The following is a 27,689-nucleotide window of genomic DNA, read 5'->3' on the forward strand; positions in this document are numbered from 1 at the left end:
GTATAGCTGTGAGATTGTGGCAATATGGAATATATCTAAAGTGTCCGGTTTATGACTCCCATTAGTGTGTATATGATGCCTCACTGTTGATATTGGATGTGGGGCATCATTATGCAAATGAGTATATAAGTACACCACCTGATGCCATGTGTGTTCTCTATTTTTAACCTCTTTCTTTGGGACACAGGGCCCTCTTTAGAGCAGATTGGTCTCTGTCTAGCAGCAGAGGTTCCCTTTATTATCGGGTAGAGGTGACCACTAGTGGCTGTAGGGTATACTAGGGCCCCTAGGGATAGTCATCGTTGAGCGGGGGCGCCACAACGTTCCCCCCTAGGATGCCAACCTCCGCGGACAGGTAGACTCAAGCTCAGGATCACATCAGGGATTCCTAGGTGTCACCTTAGAGTGGTATCTGCTTGAACACTTTTCTATTTTTGTTTATTTCTTGTCACTTCGTTGGTGTTTACCACACTTGTGGTTTTTAACTAATAAAGTATCATTTTTAGGGGATATATATATATGAGATTACATTTGACCCTTTCTATTATTGTATGAGAGATCCCTGTAGATACATCCTCGAGGGTTCGATGATGCATGTACAATGGGGATTACCAGTGCAACACATTGTGTGCCCTTGTGTTACAAAGCTCCTGACTTGATTTCTGCAGATTAATAATTCTTGTGGTATAAAAAGATTTCTCCTCTGGACATTGAACTTTTTTTGTGCCGACAGAGAGGGATGCTCCATTGTCGTTTCCAGATGAGGTTGCATCAACTCTGTGTAAAGTGGTCTTTTTACGTTCCTGTCCTGTGAGTTTGTGCTTCATTTAACACACAACAATGTTCTGCTGGCTTTAGAAGCAGCTGATTGACATTGTGTGACGCTATGAAACCTGTCTACAAGCATAGCGAGATTTATCTCTACAAATGACTCTCCAATTTTACTTCCCCTAAACCAGAAGTGTCAAACTCGAGGCCTAGGGGCTGAATCCAACCCGCCATATCATTCTACGTGGTCTGCGAGGTCAAGGTCAGCACTACTCCGACTGGCTAGACGTACAGGGAAACAGATTTTGAGCTGCGGTGCACACTTCAACTTCAAAGATGGCACCTGCCCCCTGTGCTGGCGCAGCCCCATCTACTAAGTACTGGCTGCCTTCTACGTCAACATAGCCAGTGATTAGCAGAGGTGGCAGAGCCAGCACAGAGAGCAGATGCAATCTTTGTGAGTGAACAGAGAAGGCAGTGATCGCAGTCATTGTTCAGAAACGGTGAAAGAGGTTATTGCTCCCAGCACCAATAGTGAAGATTGAGAACACGGTCAGACAGCATAAACAGTGAAGATAGAGTATTCAGTCAGCCAGCCCGGCCCAAGCAGTTAATGCAGTAAGCCAGCACTTTTGAGTGGTTCCATCTTTGAATCAGAGCAGACTCAGCCAGTATATGCACAGGGACAGAAACAGTTCTCTTTGCCCTATTACCCGGGCACGGCTCTCTTGGCCCTCTCATGGCCCATAGCCAGTCCATGCATTTACGTCTGCATGAGCCCTTAAAATTTCAAGTGGCAACCATAACGCTGATGTGGCATGTGGTGAAAATGAGTTTGACACTTCTGCTCTAGACCTAGGTTTCTCCACTTTGAAACTCATCTGTTACGTGGAGGTTCAAACGTGGTTTGTCCAAATCAGCGGTAACTTATGAACATCTTCCTTAGGCTGTGCAAAGCTAAAAGCTTGGTGTCATCTGCAGAAACACAACTAATTCTGTCTTCCATATAATTTAATAAATACATGTGGACCCAGCACTGAACCTTGGGGTCACCACTTATAACCAGACACCATTCAGAGAAGTCATTCACCACCACTCTCTTTTTGTAGACCTTCATTTACCAATTTGGCATATGTGTCAAACATCTTTGCAAAGTCCGAAAACATATCCCCAGATGCACCTCAGTCTAGGTTTTTACTCTCCTCTTCATAAAAACTCAGGTTAGTTTGACAACTTCTGTCCTTAGTAAACCTGGTTTGGCAATCAATTACTATTTTCTGTCACTTGCCCCCATATATAAGGTTGTACTGATCTATAATTATCTGGGAAAGACCGAAAGTTGTCATTCTGATCTCCTGTCCTCTAAGCGCTCAGAACACCCTGCTCCATAGCAGAAAGCCTGAATTATTAATTGGGCATTTTATAGTAAATGTAGAAAAAAACATCATATTGCGTTCAGTCAGTGCAAAAGCCATATCATCTCTGCATCTGTGTGTTACATGTCTTCTTCGCCTAAGTCTGTCTGCTGCCGTTCACTGATAGAGCTTGTTAATTTTGCGCCACAAAGATCCCATGGAAGCCATAAGGAATCTGAACAGAAACTTCTGCTCGACCAATTTCTTTGAAGTTTTTGGCATCTAAAATAAGTAAAAAGGTTGTTTTGTCCTAGAAAGTAACAAGAAAAATGCAAATTGTTAAGGGTTATTTGCAGGAGCGGAGACAAAGTTTCTTAGGTTTCCGTAGGTGCCCTCTGTCCTTGATGTTCGGCACTAAAGGGACTCTGTCAGCACAAAATGACTGTTTAAACCAAACACAGGCGCTCGGTGCTTCACAGCGGGGCCAAACATTTATCAACTCCTTCCCACCTGCTTGTTTTCTCTCACTCTCCACCTAACTTTTATATGATTGATGGCTCTGGCTTCATCAGGCCAGAGAAGGGTGGAGATGGATGGAACCAAGCAGGTGGGCAGGTGTATATAAATGATTGGCCCTGCCATGAAGCACCGAGCGGAAGGACGTGGTTTGAACAATCATTCTGTGCTGACAGAGTCCCTTTAAGTACGGCTGTCAAATGTAGAATTATTTACATCTTTGCACTAAAGGGCTGGCCTAACCTTTCCCACCTTTCCCACACACCCCACCCCAGCAGCAAGCATGGCAGAGGAGTTGGTACTTTCTCCCTCTCCACTCATCTCAGCTGTAGACTTTGCCTCATTCTTCAAACAGAAGATTGATAACATCAGAGAAAGCTTTGGCCTACAACCCCCACAACCCCTATTCCTAACTACTCAGCCCTCCTCCTCCAAAACCAGCTTCTCCACCATTATAGAAGACCAACTTTCCGCCCTACTCTCGAGATCATATCTCACTACCTGTGCACTTGACCCCATCCCACTTCATCCCAAACCTCACCACAGTCATCACCCCAACTCTAACCCATCTCTTCAACCTATCAATAACAACTAGTGTTTTCCCCTCATGCTTCAATCATGCCTCAGTCACACCCATCCTCAAAAAGTCCTCTCTTGACCCATCCCCTGTATCTAGCTATCGCCCCATATGACTTCTACCCTTTGCCTCAAAACTACTGGAACCACATGTCCATTTCGAATTATCCTCCCACATCTCTTCCTGCTCCCTCTTCGACTGCTTACAAGCTGACTTTTGGCTGCATCACTCTACTGAAACTGCCCTAACTAAAGTCACCAATGACCTGCTGACTTCCAAAGCCAAGCAACACTACTCTGTCCTCCTTCTATGTGCTCCTTCTCCTGGACCTGTCCTCTGCCTTTGACACAGTGGACCACTCCCTATTACTACAGACCCTCTCATCTCTTGGCATCACAGACTTGGCCCTATTTTGGATCGCATCATACCTAAAAGACCGTACATTCAGTGTCTCCCACTCACACACCACCTCCTCACCTCGCCCCCTATCTGCCGGAGTTCCACAAAGTTCATTCCTAGGGCCCCTGCTCTTCTCCATTTACACCTTTGGACTGGGACAGCTCATAGAATCTCACAGCTTGCAGTATCACCTCTGTGCTGATGACACACAGATCAACCTCTCTGGACCTGATATCCCCTCCCTACTAACCAAAATCCCACAATGTCTGTCTGCTATTTCATCCTTCCACTGCTAGATTTCTAAAACTTAACATGGACAAAACAGAATTCATCATCTTTCCCCCATCTCACTTGACTCTCCTAGCAAACCTATCCATTAAAGTAAATGGCTGCTCACTCTCCCCAGTCCCACAAGCTCTCTGCCTTGGTGTAATCCTTGACTCTGATCTCTGCTTCAAACCACATATCCAAGCCCTTTCCACCTCCTGCCGACTTCAATTCAAAAGCATCTCCCGGATCTGTACATTCCTCAACCTAGAATCTGCAAAAACTCTAGTGCATGCCCTCATCATCTCCTATCTTGACCACTGCAACCGCCTGCTGTGTGGCCTCCCCTCTAACACTCTTGCGCCACTCCAATCTATCTTAAACTCTGCTGCCCGACTAATCCACCTATCCCCCTGCTATTCCCCGGCCTCTCCTCTCTGTCAATCCCTTCACTGGCTCCCCATTACTCAGAGACTCCATTTCAAAACCCTAACCATGGCATACATAGCCATTCACAACCTGTCCCCTCCATACATCTGTGACCTCGTCTCCCGGTACCTACCAGCAACCTCCGATCCTCACAAGATCTCCTTCTCGACTCCCCTCTTATCTCTTCTTCCCACAATCGCATACAAGATTTTTCCCGCGCATCCCCACTCCTCTGGAACGCTCTACCCCAATATATCAGACTCTCGCCTACCGTGGAAACCTTCAAAAGGAACCTGAAGACCTAGCTCTTTCGACAAGCCTACGACCTGCAATAACCACCGATCCACCAAACCGCTGCACAACTATCTCTACCCTCACCTATTGTATCCTCACCCACCCCTTGTAGATTGTGAGCCCTTGTGGGCAGGGTCCGTTCTCATCCTGTACCAGTCGTGACTTGTATTGTTTAAGATTACTGTACTTGTCTTTTAATAGGTATACCCCTCCTCACATGTAAAGCGCCATGGAATAAATGGCGCTATGATAATAAATAATAATAACCGGACCGTGGAATTACCGTTTTATCAAATTTTAGGGTACTTGCATCCAATTGGGCATACAAACAAATGTAACCATTTCCTAACATAGAAGACAATGCAATGTTCTGTTTGGTGCTCATGTATGGGGCAGACTCGGTAGCCAAAGTCTGGGGTAAACTCGGGAGCCAAGCCTGTGAGGGGGGATTCAGGAGCTCGAGCCTGAGTCAGACTGACTCGGGAGCTGACTCTGCGCCATACCATGCACACAGTGATTTCACCTATATACTGCAATACTGTGGTATTTTAAAACCTGGAGCAAATGATCAGCTGATCGCAGGTTTAAGTTCACCTGAGGGAAATAAAAAATAAAATTCCTTTAATTTTTTTCTATTTAATAGCAAAAATATATTTGGAATTGCTTTGTTCATAAGTCTGTTCTATCAAAATAAAAAAATTACTTATAATAACAGACCAATTATTTGGATCAGAATGTGGTCCGAGTGTCATCCGATTTTCTCATATCTGGAGAAATAAAAAACAAAAATATCTCTGCCTTCTCCTATCCGGCAGACTGTGAAAATCAGGCCACACTCAGATGTCATCCAAGTGCTGTTCGATATTTTCATGGACCCATAGACTTGCATTTCTTATTGTGATCTTCAGATCAAAATCCTGCATGTCTCCAATATTTTCTGCAGTACGAGGGAAAAAAAATCACACATGTAAATGTCCCGATAGAATATCACAGATATGAGTGACATCCGTGAAAAACACAGACAGCGCTCGTGCACCAAAATCAGACGTCTGAACCGAGGCCTAAATTTACGGGTCTTGGACAATGGTGACACAAAACAGTTTTTTTTCTTACAAATTTCTGAAGCATTTTTCACATATTTTAAAAATCTATATATTATTTAAGGTTGGTACCACCGTCCTCAGACTAACCTGTAGAATCACATTGCCAGGTCATTGTTGCCACACAATAAACACTGTAAAAATCAAACCTCAAAAACATTGGTAGTACTGCATCTTTTTCACCATTTCACTGCACTTGTACTGAAAAATGGGAAACAAATGCCATTATATGGTAAAAAGAATGGTATCCTTCAAAACTACAAGTAGTTCCACAAAAAAACAAGGAAAAAGTAAAAAGTTGAGACTCTTGGGAAGAGGGGAGGATAAAAAAGCACGCATGATAGGAGTGTTAGGCCACATACACATTGAGTATTTGGTGAGTTTTTACCCCAGTATTTGTAAGCCAAAACCAGGAGTGGGTGAAAAATGCAGAAGTGGTGCAAATGTTTCTATTATGCTTTTCATCTGACCGCTCCACTCCTGGTTTTGGCGTACAAATACTGGGGTAAAAAAACTAAAAAAATACTCAATGTATGCACATGGCCTTAAGGGGTTAAATACATTCCTGCATTTTGTAGGTTTTGGCTTCCAAACTTTTGCATTGAAAAGTGCTGATTTGTTTTTCAGCACAGATGAAGCAAAAGTTTCCCAACTTGTACTGAGCAACCAGATGCCTGGAGGGCGCTCTAGGCGTAGGCTTACCCCTTGATAAAGGGAGTCTATGGGCACACAAGCACAGATTTTATTTACCTGCTTCATTTATTAGGGAATACATTCGAACTAGATTTGGTGCAAAATGACTCTCAGGAGCGAGCCCAGCTGCCAGGTTTGTAATCTCTACCTGCTGTGCGGGAGCACTGAGCGCTGCCTGCTACCTGCTGGTGTCTGCATGGCTGCTGGCCAGGAACCCTGAAAACTATCTCTGAAGGGAAGGTATCTGTACCTCTTCTATTGATAGGCTGGCACACAGATGCCAGCAGGTAGGAGGTAGCTCCCACACAGCAGCCATTGATCACTGGCCTTTCTGATGGACCAGAGTGGCTCTGCAAATCAGTTCAACAGCACCAATCAAGTCTGTGGGTGTGTGTAAAACATCGGACTGCACTCGATGTCATCCAAGTGTAGAGTGATTTACGCGGACACAAACCATGGAGAAGGTGGAGAAATTATGTTCTCCATCTTCTCTGCAGTTGTGAGAGAATTGGATCCCACTCAGATGACACTCTGATCTAACTTTTACAATTCGATACTCTCGAAAGAGAGAATTATTGCTCGTGTGACCTCAACCTAAGAGCACATTCTGCGTGACATGTGTATGTGCCAAATATGTATACTTGGGTCTCGTGCCTAATAAACTGAACCAGGTATGTACCTACCGGCTGCGGTGAGACTACTACAGAGAGAATCACTCCATCATCCTCGGCACATGAATGTGGGCTGGGGACAAACACCGGCTCCGAGGGGTAGAAGCCGTCTTCCTGCCAAGTCTGTAAGCCAACACCAGATCCAGATAAATTAGAAAAATGAATATTTAAGCTTCCACAATATTACATGATGATCATAAAACTTTATGAAGGGGGCAGGGTATAAAGAATGTAAGAGAATAATGGCTCCGAAGACACCTGGATAGGCTGAAGTGTGCTGTAAAGAAGTCTCCATAGTAAATTTAAGCCCTTATTCCGTTTTTCGTTAAGGAGTTTTATTGATATTTTTCACGGATACACCATGTGCCCATTATGTGCTGAGTTCACAAGTCCCGGTTTCTTTTTTTTGCAAACTGTCGTCGATACAACAATTGCAGAGGTCAAATCGCACACGCAAGTATATGGACACTGATGCCATCCATATACAATCTGTGTCCTGTCTGTTTTTAACATAAAAGAGAGGAAAAACTTTGTAATTTTTTTTCATTTTATCATATGTAGAAAATAGCTGATGGTAAACACTGACCTACTGCTAAAAATATGATCCAAAACACTGAAAATTTGGTCATCTTTTTTTTTTTTTCCATGGAGATTGAATCCCCGGACTAGTGTGAAGTACAGTATTTAGATGTATGGGACATCTTGTTCTCCAGACCTCCATTTTTATGCTTGCGACGCCATTTTGTTGTTTACGAGTTAAATTTTGTAACTTAACTAGGTGAAAGTTCGCAGCTGTTATAAATCGAGACTGTCCCAGTCCCAACAAGATATGAGATATGAAACCCTGAAGAATGTGCTATTGTTCTATTCTCTACGTCACGTAGCTAGGGACATGTTCCGATGTTCTTGCAATACTATTGGCTTATAAAGTGAATGTATTACAATGATGTTATTGGTAGCTGAGTACTTTGCATAATTAAGCAAAATACTATAAAAAGGTGACAGAATAAAGGGGGTTAGTGGTCTGCCTGGATCCTCCCATACAGAGACCCTGTCTCCATGTGGTCATTCCCAGTTGCTAGCAATGCCCTATGAACTAATTTGGAAATCACTGGATCAACCGTGAAGGGTTAATTTAGCCCTCCCTAAATAGCTCCCTCAACACTAGGAGCCGAACACCCACAGATCAGCAGCTATCTACAGTATCTATATTGTATATAGATTAAAAAGTAAAGTTACTGCTTAAGCGCTAAAGTTTGCACTTGTAATGATTATATATTTTGTATCTCTTTAAGAAGCAATGCAGATGACTTTGCCAAATGGAAATGCTTTGGTTGGAAAACTGATAATAAATGTATATTATATACTTACACATGTGCATACAGGCACCCACTGAACATGTCCATGTGTATACACACAGAGCACGCATACTGCACATACACATGTATATACACACACATAGCATATACAGTGTTGGCCAAAAGTATTGACACCCCTGCAATTCTGTCAGATAATCCTCAGTTTCTTCCTGAAAATGATTGCAAACACAAATTCTTTGGTATTATCTTCATTTAATTTGTCTTAAATGAAAAAACACAAAAAGAATTGTCCTAAAGCCAAATTGGATATAATTCCACACCAAACATAAAAAAGAGGGTGGACAAAAGTATTGGCACTGTTCGAAAAATCATGTGAGGCGTCTCTAATTTGTGTAATTAACAGCACCTGTAACTTACCTGTGCCACCTAACAGGTGTTGGCAATAACTAAATCACACTTGCAGCCAGTTGACATGGATTAAAGTTGACTCAACCTCTGTCCTGTGTCCTTGTGTGTACCACATTGAGCATGGAGAAAAGAAAGAAGACCAAAGAACTGTCTGAGGACTTGAGAAACCAAATTGTGAGGAAGCATGAGCAATCTCAAGGCTACAAGTTCATCTCCAAAGACCTGAATGTTCCTGGGTCTACGTGCGCAGTGTCATCAAGAAGTTTAAAGCCCATGGCACTGTGGCTAACCTCCCTAGATGTGAACGGAAAAGAAAAATTGACAAGAGATTTCAACCCAAGATTGTGCAGATGTTGGATAAAGAACCTCGACTAACATCCAAACAAGTTCAAGCTGCCCTGCAGTCCAAGGGTACAACAGTGTCAACCAGTACTATCCGTCGGCGTCTGAATGAAAAGGGACTGTATGGTAGGAGACCCAGGAAGACCCCACTTCTTACTCCGAGACATAAAAAAGTCAGGCTGGAGTTTGCCAAAACTTACCTGAAAAAGCCTAAAACGTTTTGGAAGAATGTTCTCTGGTCAGATGAGACAAAAGTAGAGCTTTTTGGGCAAAGGCATCAACATAGCATTTACAGGAGAAAAAAAGAGGTATTCAAAGAAAAGAACACGGTCCCTACAGTCAAACATGGTGGAGATTCCCTGATGTTTTTGGGTTGCTTTGCTGCCTCTGGCACTGGACTGCTTGACCATGTGCATGACATTATGAAGTCTGAAGACTACCAACAAATTTTGCAGCATAATGTAGGGCCCAGTGTGAGAAAGCTGGGTCTCCCTCAGAGGTCATGGGTCTTCCAGCAGGACAATGACCCAAAACACACTTCAAAAAGCACTAGAAAATGGTTTGAGAGAAAGCACTGGAGACTTCTAAGGTGGCCAGCAATGAGTCCAGACCTGAATCCTATAGAATACCTATGGAGAGATCTAAAAATGGCAGTTTGGAGAAGGCACCCTTCAAATATCAGGGACCTGGAGCAATTTGCCAAAGAAGAATGGTCTAAAATTAAAGCAGAGCATTGTAAGAAACTCATTGATGGTTACCGGAAGCGGTTGGTCGCAGTTATTTTGGCTAAGGGTTGTGCAACCAAGTATTAGGCTGAGGGTGCCAATACTTTTGTCTGGCCCATTTTTGGAGTTTTGTGTGAAATGATCAATGTTTTGCTTTTTGCTTCATTCTCTTTTGTGTTTTTTCATTTAAGACAAATTAAATGAAGATAATAATACCAAAGAATTTGTGTTTGCAATCATTTTCAGGAAGAAACTGAGCATTATCTGACAGTATTGCAGGGGTGTCAATACTTTTGGCCAACACTGTACATACACATGTGTATATATACACACTATACATAAGGTATACATACCAACCTATCTCATCTTCAGTTCTTCTAGGCTCAGTTGAAAAACCTTTGGTGAGACATCATGTCACAGGTGTGTCAGATGCCACAGGCAATCACTCTACATCTGGCTGCAGAAGGTCTCTGTGTTTGGCATTATGGATGCCTTCTTAATCCTTCTGACTCTTGGACCCAGTGCCAACCTCCCACTGGCTCTAATTGACACATCTGGACCAGGGTGTTTATAGACTCTCAGTATGCCTCAGGGAGTCGCCGGTGATATTCACATTTTCCCTTGTGAAGGCTTGGAGCTATAGCAGTCAGATTTTTTCCTCTCTGGTGCTCTTGGAGGATATTTTGTGTTACCGCTCTGGAGTCTGCTCAAGTTAAGTTTCTCCCCGCTTGTTTGTCTTTAGTCTTGCTTTAGTGTACAGTGGGGAGTGACCAGTGCTCATCCTCTCTTCCCTTTTCAGGGTCTATCTCTAGGGATATACAGGGTTTAGGTTTCCTGCTTGGCGATTGGTGTGGAACCAATATAGGGACGGGAGGGGAGGCAGGGTGCTATTAGATTTGCCTAGGAGTTTCCATTCCCACATTCCCCAGCGTTTGGGCTTCTTACCCCTCATCCCTTTGTATTGCACTTAATTTTCCCACACTGTGCGTGACACATCATGATCACAGGATACAACAAAGAGAAAAGACATGCTATAATGGTGATCAACCTGAAAAAATTATAAAATGTATAGTACAAAATGCAAATTTTATTTGGCAAAAGCAGAAAACACACAAAAAATCCATTAAAAACCAAATGCCCAGAAAAAAGGCATGGGTTTTAGCCCCACAGACCCAAGGAAAGTATCACATTCAATACAAATAACAATTTTTTGGCAGCTTTTCTAAAGACAGTAAAGTACTGAAATAATTATTTGCTAGATGTAGCAAAACCTAAATAGAAAAATACAGTGTATAATGCTAGACACAATCCCAGTCGAAAGGCATATAACAATTCAAAGAAGGTCACTAAGTGCTTTAAATAGTGCAAAGATGGACTGGCAGAGTTACAGTTGTGGCCAAAAGTATTGACACCCCTGCAATTCTGTCAGATAATATTCAGTTTCTTCCTGAAAATGATTGCAAACACAAATTCTTTGGTATTATTATCTTCATTTAATTTGTCTTAAATGAAAAAATACAAAAAGAATTGTCCTAAAGCCAAATTGGATATAATTCCACACCAAACATAAAAAAGAGGGTGGACAAAAGTATTGGCACTGTTCGAAAAATCATGTGATGCTTCTCTAATTTGTGTAATTAACAGCACCTGTAACTTACCTGTGGCACCTAACAGGTGTTGGCAATAACTAAATCACACTTGCAGCCAGTTGACATGGATTAAAGTTGACTCAACCTCTGTCCTGTGTCATTGTGTGTACCACATTGAGCATGGAGAAAAGAAAGAAGACCAAAGAACTGTCTGAGGACTTGAGAAACCAAATTGTGAGGAAGCATGAGCAATCTCAAGGCTACAAGCCCGTCTCCAAAGACCTGAATGTTCCTGTGTCTACCGTGCGCAGTGTCATCAAGAAGTTTAACCCCTTCACCCCCAAGGGTGGTTTGCACGTTCATGACCGGGCCAATTTTTACAATTCTGACCACTGTACCTTTATGATGTCATAACTCTGGAACGCTTCCATGGATCCCGGTGATTCTGACATTGTTTTCTCGTGACATATTGTACTTCATGTTAGTGGTAAAATTTCATTCAAATAACTTGCGTTTATTTGTGAAAAAAATGGAAATTTGGCAAAAATTTTGAAAATTTTGCAATTTTCCAACTTTGAATTTTTATGCCCTTAAATCACAGAGATATGGCACACAAAAAACTTGATAACTAACATTTCCCACATGTTTACTTTACATCAGCACAATTTTGGAACCAAAATTTTTTTTTGTTAGGAAGTTATAAGGGTTAAAAGTTGACCAGCGATTTCTCATTTTTACAACACCATTTTATTTTTAGGACCACATCACATTTGAAGCCACTTTGAGGGGTCTATATGATAGAAAATACCCAAAAGTGACACCATTCTAAAAACTGCACCCCTTAAGGTGCTCAAAACCACATTCAAGAAGTTTATTAACCCATTAGGTGCGTCACAGGAATTTTTTTGAATATTTAAAAAGAAATGAACATCTAACTTTTTTTCACAAAAAAAATATTTCAGGTTCAATTTTTTTTATTTTACCAAGGGTAACAGGAGAAATTGGACTGTAAAAGTTATTGTGCAATTTGTCCTGAGTACGCTGATACCTGATTTGTGGGGGGGAACGACTGTTTCGGCGCATGGCAGAGCTCAGAATGGAAGGAGCGCCGTTTGACTTTTTCAATGCAAAATTGGCTGGAATTCAGATCGGACGCCATGTCACGTTTGGAGAGTCCCTGATGTACCTAAACAGTGGAAACCCCCTACAAGTGACCCCATTTTGGAAACTAGACCCCCCAAGGAACTTATCTAGATATGTGGTGAGAACTTTGAATCCACAAGGGCTTTACAGAAGTTTATAACGTACAGCGGTACAATTAAAAAATCATATTTTTTCCACAAAAATGATCTTTTCACCCCAATTTTTATTTTCCCAAAGGTAACAGGACCCTAAAAGTTATTGTGCAATTTGTCCTGAGTATGCTGATACCCCACATGTGGGGGTAAACCACTATTTGGGCGCATGGCAGAGCTCGGAAGGGAAGCAGTGCCATTTGACGTTTTTGGCTGGAATTGAGATCGGACATCATGTCGCGATTGGAAAACCCCTGATGTACCAAAACAGTGGAAACCCCCCACAAATGACACCATTTTTTAAACTAGACCCCCTAAGGAACTTATCTAGATGTGTGGTGAGAACTTTGAACCCCCAAGGGCTTCACAGAAGTTTATAACATAAAGCCGTACAATTAAAAAATCATATTTTTTCCACAAAAATGATCTTTTCACCCTCAATTCTTATTTTTCCAAGGGTAACAGCACCCTAAAAGTTATTGTGCAATTTGTCCTGAATACGCTGATACCCCACATGTGGGGGTAAACTACTATTTGGGCGCATGGCAGAGCTCGGAAGGGAAGCAGCGCCATTTGACGTTTTTGGCTGGAATTGAGATCGGACATCATGTCGCGATTGGAAAACCCCTGATGTACCTAAACAGTGGAAACCCCCCACAAATGACACCATTTTGGAAACTAGACCCCCTAAGGAACTTATCTAGATGTGTGGTGAGAACTTTGAACCCCCAAGGGCTTCACAGAAGTTTATAACATAAAGCCGTACAATTAAAAAACCATATTTTTTCCACAAAAATGATCTTTTCACCCTCAATTCTTATTTTTCCAAGGGTAACAGCACCCTAAAAGTTATTGTGCAATTTGTCCTGAGTACGCTGATACCCCACATGTGGAGGTAAACCACTATTTGGGCGCATGGCAGAGCTCGGAAGGGAAGCAGCGCCATTTGACGTTTTTGGCTGGAATTGAGATCGGACACCATGTTGCGATTGGAAAACCCCTGATGTACCTAAACAGTGGAAACCCCCCACAAATGACACCATTTTGTAAACTAGACCCCCCAAGGAACTTATCTAGATGTGTGGTGAGCACTTTGAACCCCCCCAGTGCTTCACAGAAGTTTATAACGCCCGGGCGTGAAAATAAAAAATTCGTATTTTTTCCACAAACATGATCTTTTAGTCACCATTTTTTTTATTTTCCCAAGGGTAACAGGAGAAATTGGACCCCAAAAGTTGTTGTCCAATTTGTCCTGAGTATGCTGATACCCCATATGTGGGAGAAAACTACTGTATGGGCACACGTCGGGGCTCGGAAGGGAAGTAGTGACGTTTTGGAATGCAGACATTGATGGAATGGTCTGTGGGTGTCATGTTGCCTTTGGAGAGCCCCTAATGTACCTAAACAGTGGAAACCCCCCACAAATGACCCCATTTTGAAAACTAGACCCCTTAAGGAACTTATCTAGATGTGAGGTGAGCACTTTGAACCCCCAAGGGCTTCACAGAAGTTTATAATGCCAGGGCATGAAAATAAAAAAATCGTATTTTTTCCACAAACATGATCAATTAGTCCCCAATTTTTTCATTTTCCCAAGGGTAACAGGATAAATTGGACCCCAAAAGTTGTTGTCCAATTTGTCCTGAGTACGCTGACACCCCATATGTGGGAGAAAACTACTGTATGGACACACGTCAGGGCTCGGAAGGGAAGTAGTAACGTTTTGGAATGCAGACTTTGATGGAATGGTCTGCGGGTGTCATGTTGCCTTTGGAGAGCCCCTAATGTACCTAAACAGTGGAAACACCCCACAAATGACCCCATTTTGGAAACGAGAACCCCTAAGGAACTTATCTAGATGTGTGGTGAGCACTTTGAACCCCCAAGGGCTTCACAGAAGTTTATAATGCCCGGGCATGAAAATAAAAAAATCGTATTTTTTCCACAAACATGATCAATTAGTCCCCAATTTTTTCATTTTCCCAAGGGTAACAGGAGAAATTGGACCCCAAAAGTTGTTGTCCAATTTGTCATGAGTAAGCTGACACCCCATATGTGGGAGAAAACTACTGTATGGACACACGTCGGGGCTCGGAATGGAAGCAGTGACGTTTTGGAATGCAGACTTTGATGGAATGGTCTGCGGGTGTCATGTGCGTTTGGAGAGCCCCTGATGTACCTAAACTATTGAAACTCCCCACAAGTGACCCCATTTTGGACACTAGACCCCCCCACAGAACTTATCTAGATGTGTGGTGAGCACTTTGAACCCCCAAGTGCTTCACAGAAGTTTATAACGCTCGGACGTGAAAATAAAAAAATCATTTTTTTCCACAAAAATGATATTTTTGCCCCCAATTTTTTATTTTCCTAAGGGTAACAGGAGAAATTGGACCCCAAAAATTGTTTTGCAATTTGTCCTGAGTAGGCTGATACCCTACATGTGGGGGTAAAACACTGTTTGGGTGCATGGCAGAGCTTGGAAGGGAAGGAGCACCATATGACTTTTTCAACTCAGAATTGGCTGGAATTGAGATCAGACGCAATGTTGCATTTGGAGAGCCCCTGATGTGCCCAAACAGTGGAAACCCCCAATTCTAACTCCAACCCGAACCCCAACACACCCCTAACCCTAATCTCAGCCCTAACCCTAGCCCTAACCCTAGCCCTAACCCTAACCCTAGCCCTAACCCTAGTCTAACCCTAACCCTAATGGAGAAATGGAAATAAATACATTTTTTTATTTTATTATTTTTCCCTAACTAAGGGGGTGATAACGGGGGGTTTGATTTACTATTTATGGCGGTTTTTATGTTTGGCAGCTGTCGCACGCTAAAAGACGCTTTTTATTGTAAAAATAGTTTTTGCATCACCACATATTGAGAGCTATAATTTTTCCGTATTTTGACCCACCGAGTCATGTGAGGTCTTATTTTTTGCGGGACGAGTTGATGTTTTTATCGGTACCATTTTCGGGCATGTGACATTTTTTGATCGCTTTTTATTCCGATTTTTGGGACGCAGAATGAACAAAAACCAGCGTTTCATGAATTTCTTTTGGGGGAGTGCGTTTACACCGTTCCGCGTGCGGTAAAATTGATAAAGCGGTTTTATTCTTCGGGTCAGTACGGTTACAGCGATACCTCATTTAGGTCTTTTTTTATGTTTTGTCGGTTTTATGCAATGAAAACTATTTTATATAAAAAATAATTATTTTTGTATCGCTTTATTCTGAGAGCTATAACTTTTTTATTTTTTCGCTGATGATGCTGTGTGGTGGCTCGTTTTTTGCGGGACAAGATGACGTTTTCAGCGGTACCATGGATATTTATATGCGTCTTTTTGATCGCACGTTATTACACTTTTTGTTTGGCGGTATGATAATAAATCATTATTTTTTGCTTCGTTTTTTATTTTTATTTTTTAAGGGGTTCGCTAAAGGGGTTAACTAATGGGACAGTTTTATAGGGCGGGTCGTTACGGACGCGGCGATACCTAATATGTGTACTTTTATTGTTTTTTTTTATTTTATTTTCAAAAAATGAATTTTTTTTTACTAATTTATTTGGCGATTTTTTAAAAATTATTTTTACACTTTTTTTTAATTTTTTTTTTACTTTATTACATAGTCCCAGGTGGGACATCACTGTCCTGTGACAGATCGCTGATCTGCCACATCACAGATCACTGTGACAGATCAGCGATCTGTCACAGGCAGTGCCGAAGGCTTCCTCATGCCTGCGCTTTGCAGGCACTGAGGAAGCCAGCTTCCTGCAGGCCCCCGAAGGCCCCCGTCGCCATCGTGGATCCGGGGTCCTGTAGGGAAAGAGCCCCCCGCAGCAGCGCTGCCCATTGCGCTGCCGTGGGGGGCTCAGGGAAGCACGGAGGGAGCCCCCTCCCTGCCGATGCTTCCCTTTAACTCCCGGTACACCGCGATTATGTTTGATCGCGGTGTGCAAGGGGTTAACATGTCGGGGGCGGTCCGTGACCGCCCCTGACACATTGTGCCGGGTGTCAGCTGTGATAATCAGCTGACACCCGGCCGCGATCAGCGGCGCTCACCACGTGGGCGCTGCTGACCGCGGTAGACGTACTATCCCGTCCACGGTCATACGGGCCCGGGTTAAAGCCCATGGCACTGTGGCTAACCTCCCTAGATGTGGACGGAAAAGAAAAATTGACAAGAGATTTCAACGCAAGATTGTGCGGATGTTGGATAAAGAACCTCGACTAACATCCAAACAAGTTCAAGCTGCCCTGCAGTCCGAGGGTACAACAGTGTCAACTCATACTATCCATCGGCATCTGAATGAAAAGGGACTGTATGGTAGGAGACCCAGGAAGACCACACTTCTTACCCCGAGACATAAAAAAGTCAGGCTGGAGTTTGCCAAAACTTACCTGAAAAAGCCTAAAACGTTTTGGAAGAATGTTCTCTGGTCAGATGAGACAAAAGTAGAGCTTTTTGGGCAAAGGCATCAACATAGAGTTTACAGGAGAAAAAAAGAGGCATTCAAAGAAAAGAACACGGTCCCTACAGTCAAAAATGGCGGAGGTTCCCTGATGTTTTGGGGTTGCTTTGCTGCCTCTGGCACTGGACTGCTTGACCGTGTGCATGGCATTATGAAGTCTGAAGACTACCAACAAATTTTGCAGCATAATGTAGGGCCCAGTGTGAGAAAGCTGGGTCTCCCTCAGAGGTCATGGGTCTTCCAGCAGGACAATGACCCAAAACACACTTCAAAAAGCACTAGAAAATGGTTTGAGAGAAAGCACTGGAGACTTCTAAGGTGGCCAGCAATGAGTCCAGACCTGAATCCCATAGAACACCTGTGGAGAGATCTAAAAATGGCAGTTTGGAGAAGGCACCCTTCAAATATCAGGGACCTGGAGCAGTTTGCCAAAGAAGAATGGTCTAAAATTCCAGCAGAGCATTGTAAGAAACTCATTGATGGTTACCGGAAGCGGTTGGTCGCAGTTATTTTGGCTAAAGGTTGTGCAACCAAGTATTAGGTTGTGGGTGCCAATACTTTTGTCTGGCCCTTTTTTGGAGTTTTGTGAGAAATGATCAATGTTTTGCTTTTTGCTTCATTCTCTTTTGTGTTTTTTCATTTAAGACAAATTAAATGAAGATAATAATACCAAAGAATTTGTGTTTGCAATCATTTTCAGGAAGAAACTGAGTATTATCTGACAGAATTCCAGGGGTGTCAATACTTTTGGCCACAACTGTACAATAATTCCCTGCCAAAACAGCCCCACAATCAATTAAAGGGTGTGGCATGGCTAAGGGTTGCATAGTTGATGGGAGGTATTGGGAAGTATGTGTCTCAGAGACGACTTGTCTCTGTAATGTAAGCCCTAAGTAATATCACTATATTGCTAATGTATTGCAAGGATGTGTGATGAGGTCACAGTCACGTGACCAGTCAGCTGCTGGGTTCATGGGTGGGGCTATACCCATATAACGTAGACTGCTCCTGAAACACAGTGTGTGTTCTGGCTCCTGGACTGAGCCTAAAGGACTGAGCATTTGTTATGCATTTTGCCTGAGCTAAAGGCTATTTCTTTTGTGCTCTTTTGTTTTATGATTGTCTCCCGCTGCAACTGAGCGAGTAGAATCCCTACAATTGGAGCTAGACGTGCGGGCAGCATTTCCCAGCAGAGACTTGAGACAGTTGCTGCATGTCCTGGGTCAAGTTTTCAGCGAGGCACCTGAAATAATGGAGGACCTGCTGAAACACCTGGTCCAGTCCCAGTCACAGCAACAGGAGACCAACAGGCTGTTGTTACAGCAGAGCCAGCAAGAGCAACGGCAGCAGTTCCAGCAGAGCCAGCAGGAGCAATGGCAGCAGATGCTATTTCTGGCATCCGCCATCCAGGAGGGCAGGACGAGCGCCCCAACCCCAGGTCTGGCTGATGCCACCCACGTCGGGAAGGCGGTAAGACGCATTACAGAAAATGACCCCTGAGGATGATGTTGAGGCCTTCCTGACGGTATTTGAGAGGGTGGCTGAGAGGGAAAAACTTCAGCCAGAGCAGTGGGCAGAGGTACTGGCCCCATACTTGACGGGGGAGCCCCAGAAGGCGTACTATGACTTGACTGTACAAGACTCCAAGGAGTATCCCAAACTAAAAGCGGAAATTCTTGCAACGTTTGGGGGTGACAATGACTATCAGGGCACAGCGAGTTCACCGCTGGGCCTATCACTGGGACAAACCGCCACACTCCAAAGTGTTCGACCTGTTGCACCTGGTCCAGAAATGGCTGCAGCCAGAGTCGTCTTCCCCTGCACAGATGATAGAGCGAGTGGTGATGGATCGGTTTGTTCATTCCCTGCCGAGACCCCTACAGACTTGGGTTGCCCAGGGTGATCCCCAGAATGCCAATGAACTGGTCGAGAGATACCAGGGGATGGAAAGCTCCTTGGGGAAGCAGCCCATTTCGTATTGGGGGTTCCAACAGGGGGCAGAGTCCCAAAAAGGGGTGGAGCATCCAAGGTCCCCACTGGTGATATTTGCTGGAAGTGCCACGGGCCAGGACATATAGCTGCCTGTTGTCCCCAGACCACTGAGCAGATGGACTGCAGCATGGGACGCCTTAGTTCATACTTGCAGTGTGAACTCGCCATCTAACGAGGGGCCATAAGCGTGTCCCGTAAAGGTGAACGGTCGAGCAGTAATGGCTCTGCTAGACTCCAGGAGCTTGGTGACCTGTTATGAATCAGTCACCGTAGGAGGCAAAAACAGAAATGCTAGCTAAGTCCAGAAAACCAGAGAAGTTGGCAGCTATCGGATTGCAGACCCCTGAACCTATCAACACAACTAGCAGTAGCCGTGGGGGGTTCCTACGATGCCCTAGACCCCTCGATAACAGCCGGAGGAATATATAGCCTAAAGACAGAAAGGGAAATCTAAACTGCCCCAGAGCAGACCACAAAGCAATAGGCAGCCCCCAACATATAATGACGGTGAAGCAAGAAGAAAAAACACTAACACAGACAGAAAGATAGATTGAGCAAAGACGGGGCCCAAGCTAACTAGATAGGAAAGGACAGGAAGGCTACTGTCTGCAATCCATGAAAAACCCTATGAAAATAAGAGCCAACAAACTGACAGTGAAAAAGGCCCTGAAGACGCTAGGCTTCAAAAAGGCTATATCAGTACTCAGGAATATTCTGAAGACAGAGCAACCGGCAAAAGGAGATTCAGCTCACCCCAGTAGGGAATGGCAGAATCCAGAAAAGCAAGGCAAACAAAAACAAAACACAAAAGCTAACAGGCAAAGCAGAAAACTTAGCTTTAGAGGAGCAGGAATCAGACTGGTCTCCTAGAAGTCCACAGAGAAATCACCCGCAGGGCAGAAAGGCGTCGGCAGCCTTATATCCAGTCCGTGACTCCACTCAGCCAGTCATCATCATTAGGCTCAGGTGTCTGATAATCAGGCTCATTACCTTCCTTTACCAGAATAGGGAGTTCACCAGACCTCAGTGACGAAGGGGAAAATGAACTCACAACAGTACCTCCCCCTTGAGGAGGGGTCACCGAACCCTCAACCACGCCACCAGGGCGATCAGGGTGAGCCCGATGAAAGGCACGCACCAATCTTTTGGCATGAATATCAGAGGCAGAGACCCAGGAATTATCCTCCTGACCATAACCCTTCCACTTAACCAAATACTGGAGTCTCCGTCTAGCCAGACGGGAATACAGTATTTTCTCTACCTCATATTCCATTTTACCTTCAACCAATACAGGGTCCGGAGGTGCCACCCCAGGAACAACTGGTTCAACAAACCTCTTCAACAAGGACTTATGGAACACATTATGGATCTTAAATGTGACAGGAAGAGCCAACCGAAAAGAGACCGGATTAATAATCTCCAAAATCTTGTAAGGTCCAATAAATCTAGGCTTAAACTTAGGAGAAGCCACCTTCATAGCAATAATTTTTGATGATAACCACACCATATCACCAATCTTAAACTGGGGACCAATAGTCCTATGTCGATTGGAAAACCGCTGGGCCTTTTCCTGGGAGAGAGAGAACTTATCCACCACTTGGTCCCAGATCTGGTGCATTCTCTCCACCACAGTGTCAACACCTGGGCAGGCAGAAGGCTCCACCTGCCCTGAAGAAAATCGAGGATGAAACCCAAAGTTACAAAAAAAAGGTGACATCAAAGTGTCAGAACTAGCTCTATTATTTAAAGCAAATTCGGCCAAGGGCAAAAATGAAACCCAATCATCCTGATCAGCGGAAATAAAACATCTCAAATACGACTCCAAGGTCTGGTTTGTTCTCTCTGTCTGCCCATTGGTCTGAGGGTGAAAAACAGAGGAGAAGGACAACTGAATTCCCAGCTTGGAACAGAAAGTCCTCCAAAATCTAGACACAAACTGAACTCCTCTGTCAGATACAATGTTCTCAGGAATCCCGTGCAAGCGAACCACCTGTTGCAAAAACAGGGGCACCAACTCAGAGGAAGACGGCAACTTAGGGAGTGGTACAAGATGAACCATCTTAGAGAACCTATCACAAATCACCCAAATAACAGTCATTCTTTGAGAGACCAGCATATCAGAGATGAAATCCATTGAAATATGGGTCCATGGCCTCCTGGGGACCGGCAAAGGCATCAACAACCCACTAGAGTGAGAACAAGATTTAGACCGGGAGCAAGTCCCACAGGACTGCACAAAATTCCTGACATCATAAGACAAGGTGGGCCACCAAAAAGAGCGACTCACCAGATCTCTAGTACCAAAAATACCTGGATGACCAGCCAATGCAGAGCAATGAACTTCAGACATCACTCTCTTCTTCCACTGGTCAGGATCATACAACTTTCCACTGGGACAACGCTCAGGTTTGTCCTCCTGGAACTCTTGCAGAGCAAGTCTCAAATCGGGCGAGATGGCAGAAAGAACTACCCCTTCGCCTAAGATGGTAGCAGGCTTGGTCACCACAGGAGAATCAGCAAAGAAGCTCCTAGAAAGGGCGTCTGCCTTGACATTCTTAGTTCCAGGAAGAAAAGAGACCACAAAATCAAAACGTGTAAAAAACAAGGCCCACCTAGCCTGTCTAGGGTTCAAGCGTTTAGCCGACTCTAGGTAAATCAAATTCTTGTGGTCAGTGAGGACCACAACTTGATGTTTAGCTCCCTCCAACCAATGTCTCCACTCCTCAAATGCCCATTTCATGGCCAACAGTTCCCGATTCCCCACATCATAGTTACGTTCAGATGGAGAGAACTTTCGGGAAAAGAAAGCACAGGGATTCATTTTAGATGTTACAGGATCCTTTTGGGACAAAACAGCTCCTGCACCAATCTCAGAAGCATCCACCTCTACCTGGAACGGGAGTGAGACATCAGGTTGCCGCAAAACCGGGCGGAGGTAAATCTTCGCTTCAGCTCCTGAAAGGAAGCAACAGCCTCCGGAGACCAATTCAACACATCAGCACCCTTCTTAGTCAGATCAGTCAATGGCTTGGCAATACTAGAAAATTTTGCTATAAATTTCCGATAAAAATTAGCAAAACCCAAAAACTTCTGGAGGGCCTTCAAAGAAGTGGGCTGAACCCAATCATAAATGGCCTGTACCTTGGCCGAGTCCATTTCAATAGTTGACGGAGACAAAATAAATTCCAAAAATGAAATCCTCTGTACTCCAAAAAGGCATTTCGATCCTTTGACATACAGGGAATTCTCCCTCAAGATCCGGAACACAGTCCGAATATGTTCCACATGAGAATCCCAATCCTTGGAGAAGATCAAAATATCATCCAGATAGATAATCAAAAATTTATCGACAAAGTCTCGGAAAATATCGTTCATGAAGCACTGGAAGACAGAAGGGGCATTAGTGAGCCCAAAAGGCATCACCAGGTACTCAAAATGTCCCTCTGGAGTATTAAACGCCGTCTTCCATTCATCCCCCTGCTTAATGCGGATAAGGTTATACGCCCCCCTGAGGTCAAGCTTGGTAAACCAGCAAGCACCTCTAACTCTAGAGAATAGATCTGAAATCAGGGGTAACGGATACTGATATTTAATAGTAATTTTGTTGAGGGCACGATAATCAATACAAGGCCTTAAAGAACCATCCTTTTTGGCCACAAAAAAAAAAACGGCACCTAAGGGTGAAGAGGATGGTCTAATATGACCCTTCTCCAACGCCTCCTTAATATAGGATCGCATAGCCTCGTGCTCGGGTACAGATAAATTGAAGAGCCGACCCTTGGGAAATTTACACCCCGGGCTCAGTTCAATTGCACAGTCATAACTCCTATGAGGAGGCAAAGATGCAGACTCATTCTCACTAAATACATCATAAAAGTCCGCCAAATAGTCAGGAACATCATGCGACTGAGGAGAGGTGGAAAAAACCGGAGCCTCACTAAAGGCACACCGACAACCCCAACTCACCACAGACACAGATTTCCAATCCAAAACTGGATTATGAATTTGCAACCAGGGAAACCCCAGAACAACGGCATCATGCAGACCATGCAACACCAAAAATCTGCAATTTTCTTGATGGTCTGGGGCGACCCGCATGACCACCTGGGTCCAGAACTGAGGTTTATTTTTCGCCAAAGGGGTAGCATCAATCCCCCTCAAAGGGATAGGCGTCTGCAGAGGTGTCCTCGGAAATCCACAACGTTTAGCAAAATCCAAGTCCATTAGGTTTAGCGCTGCTCCTGAATCCACAAAAGCCTTGGCGGAAAATGTGGACAGGGAGCAGATCAGAGTAATTGCCAGAAGAAACTTAGGTTGAACACAACCAACAGAAAACGTGTGTGCAAAGTGTTTCTCTCGTTTAGGACAAACAGAAATAATATGCGAGGCATCTCCACAGAAAAAACACAGCTTATTACGCCTTCTGAACTCCTGACGTTGCGCCCTAGACAAAACTCTATCACATTGCATAGGTTCAGACGTCTGTACAACCGGTGGCAACACCTCTCGTGCAATCCTGCGTTCACGTAAACGCCGATCAACCTGAATGGCTAATGACATAGAATCGTCCAGACCAGAGGGAACAGGAAATCCCACCATAGTATCTTTTACGGCTTCTGACAAACCCTTCCGAAAGAGAGCAGCCAAGGCATTATCATTCCAGGTAGTAAGGACCGCCCACTTTCGGAACTTTTGACAGTACAACTCTGCAGAATCTCGACCCTGGTTCAATGCCAACAGGGTCTTTTCAGCCTGATCAATAGCATTAGGTTCGTCATACAACAACCCCAAGGCTTGAAAGAATGCGTTCACATTAGTCAGAATAGGATCATCTGGTTTCAAAGAAAACGCCCAATCCTGGGGATCGCCACGCAGCAAAGAGATGACAATTTTAACCTGCTGCGCGGAGCTCCCTGATGAGTTAGGCTTCAGGGCAAGAAATAATTTACAATTATTTTTGAAACTCAAAAATTTAGATCGATCCCCAAAAAATACATCAGGTGTAGGGATCTTTGGTTCAACAGCATGCGAACGAGCAAGGTAGGCGGAAATTCCCCGCACTTCCGCAGCGAGCTGCTCCACATGATCAGACAATTGCTTTATCTCCATTGAGAGAAAAAAAAATTCCCCCTACGGCCTCAGAGATATAGAGGAAAGAATATACACACTCTTTTTTTTTTTTTTAAACACAATTCTTTCCTGCTATTGAGTACCCTAGGATCTGCGGTAGGGCGGGTGATTCTGTTATGAATGAGTCACCGTAGGAGGCAAAAACAGAAATGCTAGCTAAGTCCAGAAAACCAGAGAAATTGGCAGCTATCGGATTGCAGACCCCTGAACCTATCAACACAACTAGCAGTAGCCGTGGGGGGTTCCTACGATGCCCTAGACCCCTCGATAACAGCCGGAGGACTATATAGCCTAAAGACAGAAAGGGAAATCTAAACTGCCCCAGAGCAGACCCCAAAGCAACAGGCAGCCCCCAACATATAATGACGGTGAAGCAAGATGAAAAAACACTAACACAGACAGAAAGATAGACTGAGCAAAGACGGGGCCCAAGCTAACTAGCTAGGAAAGGACAGGAAGGCTGCTGTCTGCATTCCGTGAAAAACCCTATGAAAATAAGAGCCAACAAACTCACAGTGAAAAAGGCCCTGAAGACGCTAGGCTTCAAAAAGGCTATGTCAGTACTCAGGAATATTCTGAAGACAGAGCAACCGGCAAAAGGAGATTCAGCTCACCCCAGCAGGGAATGGCAGAATCCAGAAAAGCAAGGCAAACAAAAACAAAACACAAAAGCTAACAGGCAAAGCAGAAAACTTAGCTTTCGAGGAGCAGGAATCAGACTGGTCTCCTAGAAGTCCACAGAGAAATCACCCGCAGGGCAGAAGGGCGTCGGCAGCCTTATATCCAGTCCGTGACTCCACTCAGCCAGTCATCATCATTAGGCTCAGATGCCTGATAATCAGGCTCATTACCTTCCTTTACCAGAATAGGGAGTTCACCAGACCTCAGTGACGAAGGGGAAAATGACTCACAACAGTGACCCTTGTACGGGCCAGTTTTCCTCTCAACCTACTCCCGGGTAAAAAGGTTGGCGTTCGGTGCATACATGGCGATGCAAAAGACTACCCTATGGCCAGGGTGAACATTGAAACGGCGCATGGCACCGAGTCCCATGAAGTTGGCGTCGTTCAGGACTTGTTGCATCCCATAATTATAGGCCGGGATTTCTGTCTGTTTTTGGATCTGTGGGGTAAGGGTTCTGAGATTGCTAGCAAGAGCAGAGAACCAATGAACCCTAATAAGGTATCGCCACCACCAGAGGTAGACGGGTTTCCTTTATGTGTCCTTGTTGGGGATGAGGAGGAAGGGTCCCCTGTATCTGACATTCCAGAGTTAGGGGTGGCCAGTGAGAATTTTGGGACTACCCAACATAGGGAACCAACACTAACAGAAGCCTACAACAATGTCACCGTCATTAATGGGGTTGCACAAGAGCTGGGAGTGTACACAAGGTTTCCCTATTTTATGATGAGTGGGGAGTTGTTATACAGGGTCACGAAAATAAGGGAGGAGTTGGTAGAACAGTTAATAGTACCAGGCCCCTATAGACGGAAAGTGTTGAACATGGCCCATTCACACATCTTGGGGGGACACCTGGGGGTGGAAAAAACGCAGGAACGGGTTGTGCAGAGGTTCTATTGGCCTGGATGTCACCGGGAGATACGAAACTATTGCAGGTCCTGCCCGACATGTCAGTTAACTGCCCCCACATCTCACTTCCGGAACCCCTTTGTGCCATTGCCCATTATTGAGGTGTCATTTGAGAGAATTGCCATGGACTTGGTTGGTCCCTTAGTTAAATCAGCCTGGGGCCATTAGTATATATTAGTCATCCTGGACTATGCCACACGCTATCCTGAGACAATTCCCCTGAGAAGCTCCTCCGCAAAGAGTATAACCCGCGAGCTGGTCCATGTGTTTTCCCGGACTGGTTTGCCGAAGGAGATCCTGACCGACCAGGGAACACCATTCATGAGCAAGGTGATGAGGGAGTTGTGCAAGGTTCTGCAGATCTCCCAGTTGAGGACTTCAGTGTACCATCCACAGTCAGATGGCCTTGTTGAGAGATTTAACAAAACACTGAAGAGCATGCTAAGAAAAGCCATAGAGAAAGATGGTAGAGACTGGGATTGTCTCTTGTCTCTTACCGTATCTGCTATTTTCTATCCGTGAAGTTCCCCAGGCTTCCACGGGGTTCTCGCCCTTCGAGCTTTTGTATGGCCGACATTCGCGAGGTCTCCTAGATATAGCCAAGGAAACCTGGGAAGCCGAAGTCACGCCCCACAGAAGCGTCATTGAGCGTGTGGCACTGTTGCAGCAGAGGATTGCGAAGGTGATGCCCATTGTTAAAGAACATCTCCACCAGGCACAAGAGGCTCAGGCCAGGGTCTACAACCGGTCAGCAAGAGAGAGGCAGTTCAGTCCGGGAGACCGAGTTCTTGTGCTAATTCTGACAGTGGAGAGTAAGTTCTTGGCGAAGGGGCAAGGGCCATATGAGGTGGTGGAGAAGCTTGGTGAGGTAAATTATAAAATTCACCAACCCGGAAGACGGAAACCATACCAGGCTTACCATGTCAACCTCCTCAAGCCGTGGCAAGATAGAGAGCCAGTGGTAACTCTGTGTTTACTGGGCAACCTAGAAGGTGAGGTTGGAGCGGTTACCATAGCGGAAATGCTATCGAAGGCCCAGAAACAGCAGTGCCGGGAGTTACTCCAGAGAAACCGGGACCTGTTTTCAGAATTGCCAGAATGCATGAAGGTCGTCGAGCACGAAGTTCTGACCGAGCCACATGTGCAGGTGAAAGTGAAGCCTTATCGAATGCCTGAGGCCCGTAGAAGTAATCTTCAAGGAGGTGCAGCGTATGTTGAAGCTCGGGGTCATTGAGGAATCCAAGAGCGGCTGGTCGAGCCCGATTGTCCTGGTCCCAAAACCTGATGGTGAATGGAGGTTCTGCAACGATTCCCAGAAGCTGAATGAGGTCTCCAAGTTCGACACATATCCCATGCCACGCGTTGATGAGCTCATCGAGAGACTTGGACCTGCCAGGTACATATCCACCTTGGATTTGACAAAGGGATATCTTCTCCATGGCACAGGAAGCCAAGGAGAAGACTGCATTTTCTACACCAGACGGGTGCTTCCAGTATGTCCGGATGCCGTTTGGCCTGCAGGGTGCTCCGGCGACCTTCGAGAGGGCTATGGATAGAATTCTTGCGCCTCATAAGCTATACGCTGCCGCGTACCTGTATGATATTGTCATCTTTACCCCGGACTGGGAGACTCACCTGGAAAAGGTCCAAGCAGTGTATGATGCTCTAAGTGAGGCGGGGTTTATGATAAACCCAAAGAAGTGTGCCTTGGGCAAAGAGGAAACCAAGTACCTGGGATATGTAGTGGGGCGTGGCGAG

At 44.6% G+C, this 27,689-nt stretch overlaps 1 protein-coding gene across 4 annotated transcripts in view; it reads right to left on the reverse strand.

Annotated features, from left to right (window-relative positions):
• Positions 1 to 1,761: 1,761 nt before the first annotated feature.
• Positions 1,762 to 27,689, reverse strand: part of LOC141097731 (carotenoid-cleaving dioxygenase, mitochondrial-like) — a 50,898-nt gene continuing 24,970 nt past the window's right edge. For 3 of the 4 annotated variants that reach the window (XM_073585106.1, XM_073585105.1, XM_073585108.1), the window contains 2 exons: positions 7,082 to 7,192; positions 1,762 to 2,433 (listed from right to left, as the gene is read on the reverse strand). In XM_073585106.1, the coding sequence (XP_073441207.1) occupies positions 2,317 to 2,433; positions 7,082 to 7,192 (228 nt within the window). In that variant the 3' untranslated portion in view covers positions 1,762 to 2,316. Of the gene's footprint in view, positions 2,434 to 5,259; positions 5,543 to 7,081; positions 7,193 to 27,689 lie in introns of those variants that run through there. The other variant, XM_073585107.1, reaches the window with a different exon arrangement.

The sequence above is a fragment of the Dendrobates tinctorius genome, unplaced genomic scaffold (assembly GCF_039654945.1).
Source record: "Dendrobates tinctorius isolate UK_male_01 unplaced genomic scaffold, ASM3965494v1 ptg000086l, whole genome shotgun sequence".
NCBI lineage: Eukaryota > Metazoa > Chordata > Amphibia > Anura > Dendrobatidae > Dendrobates > Dendrobates tinctorius.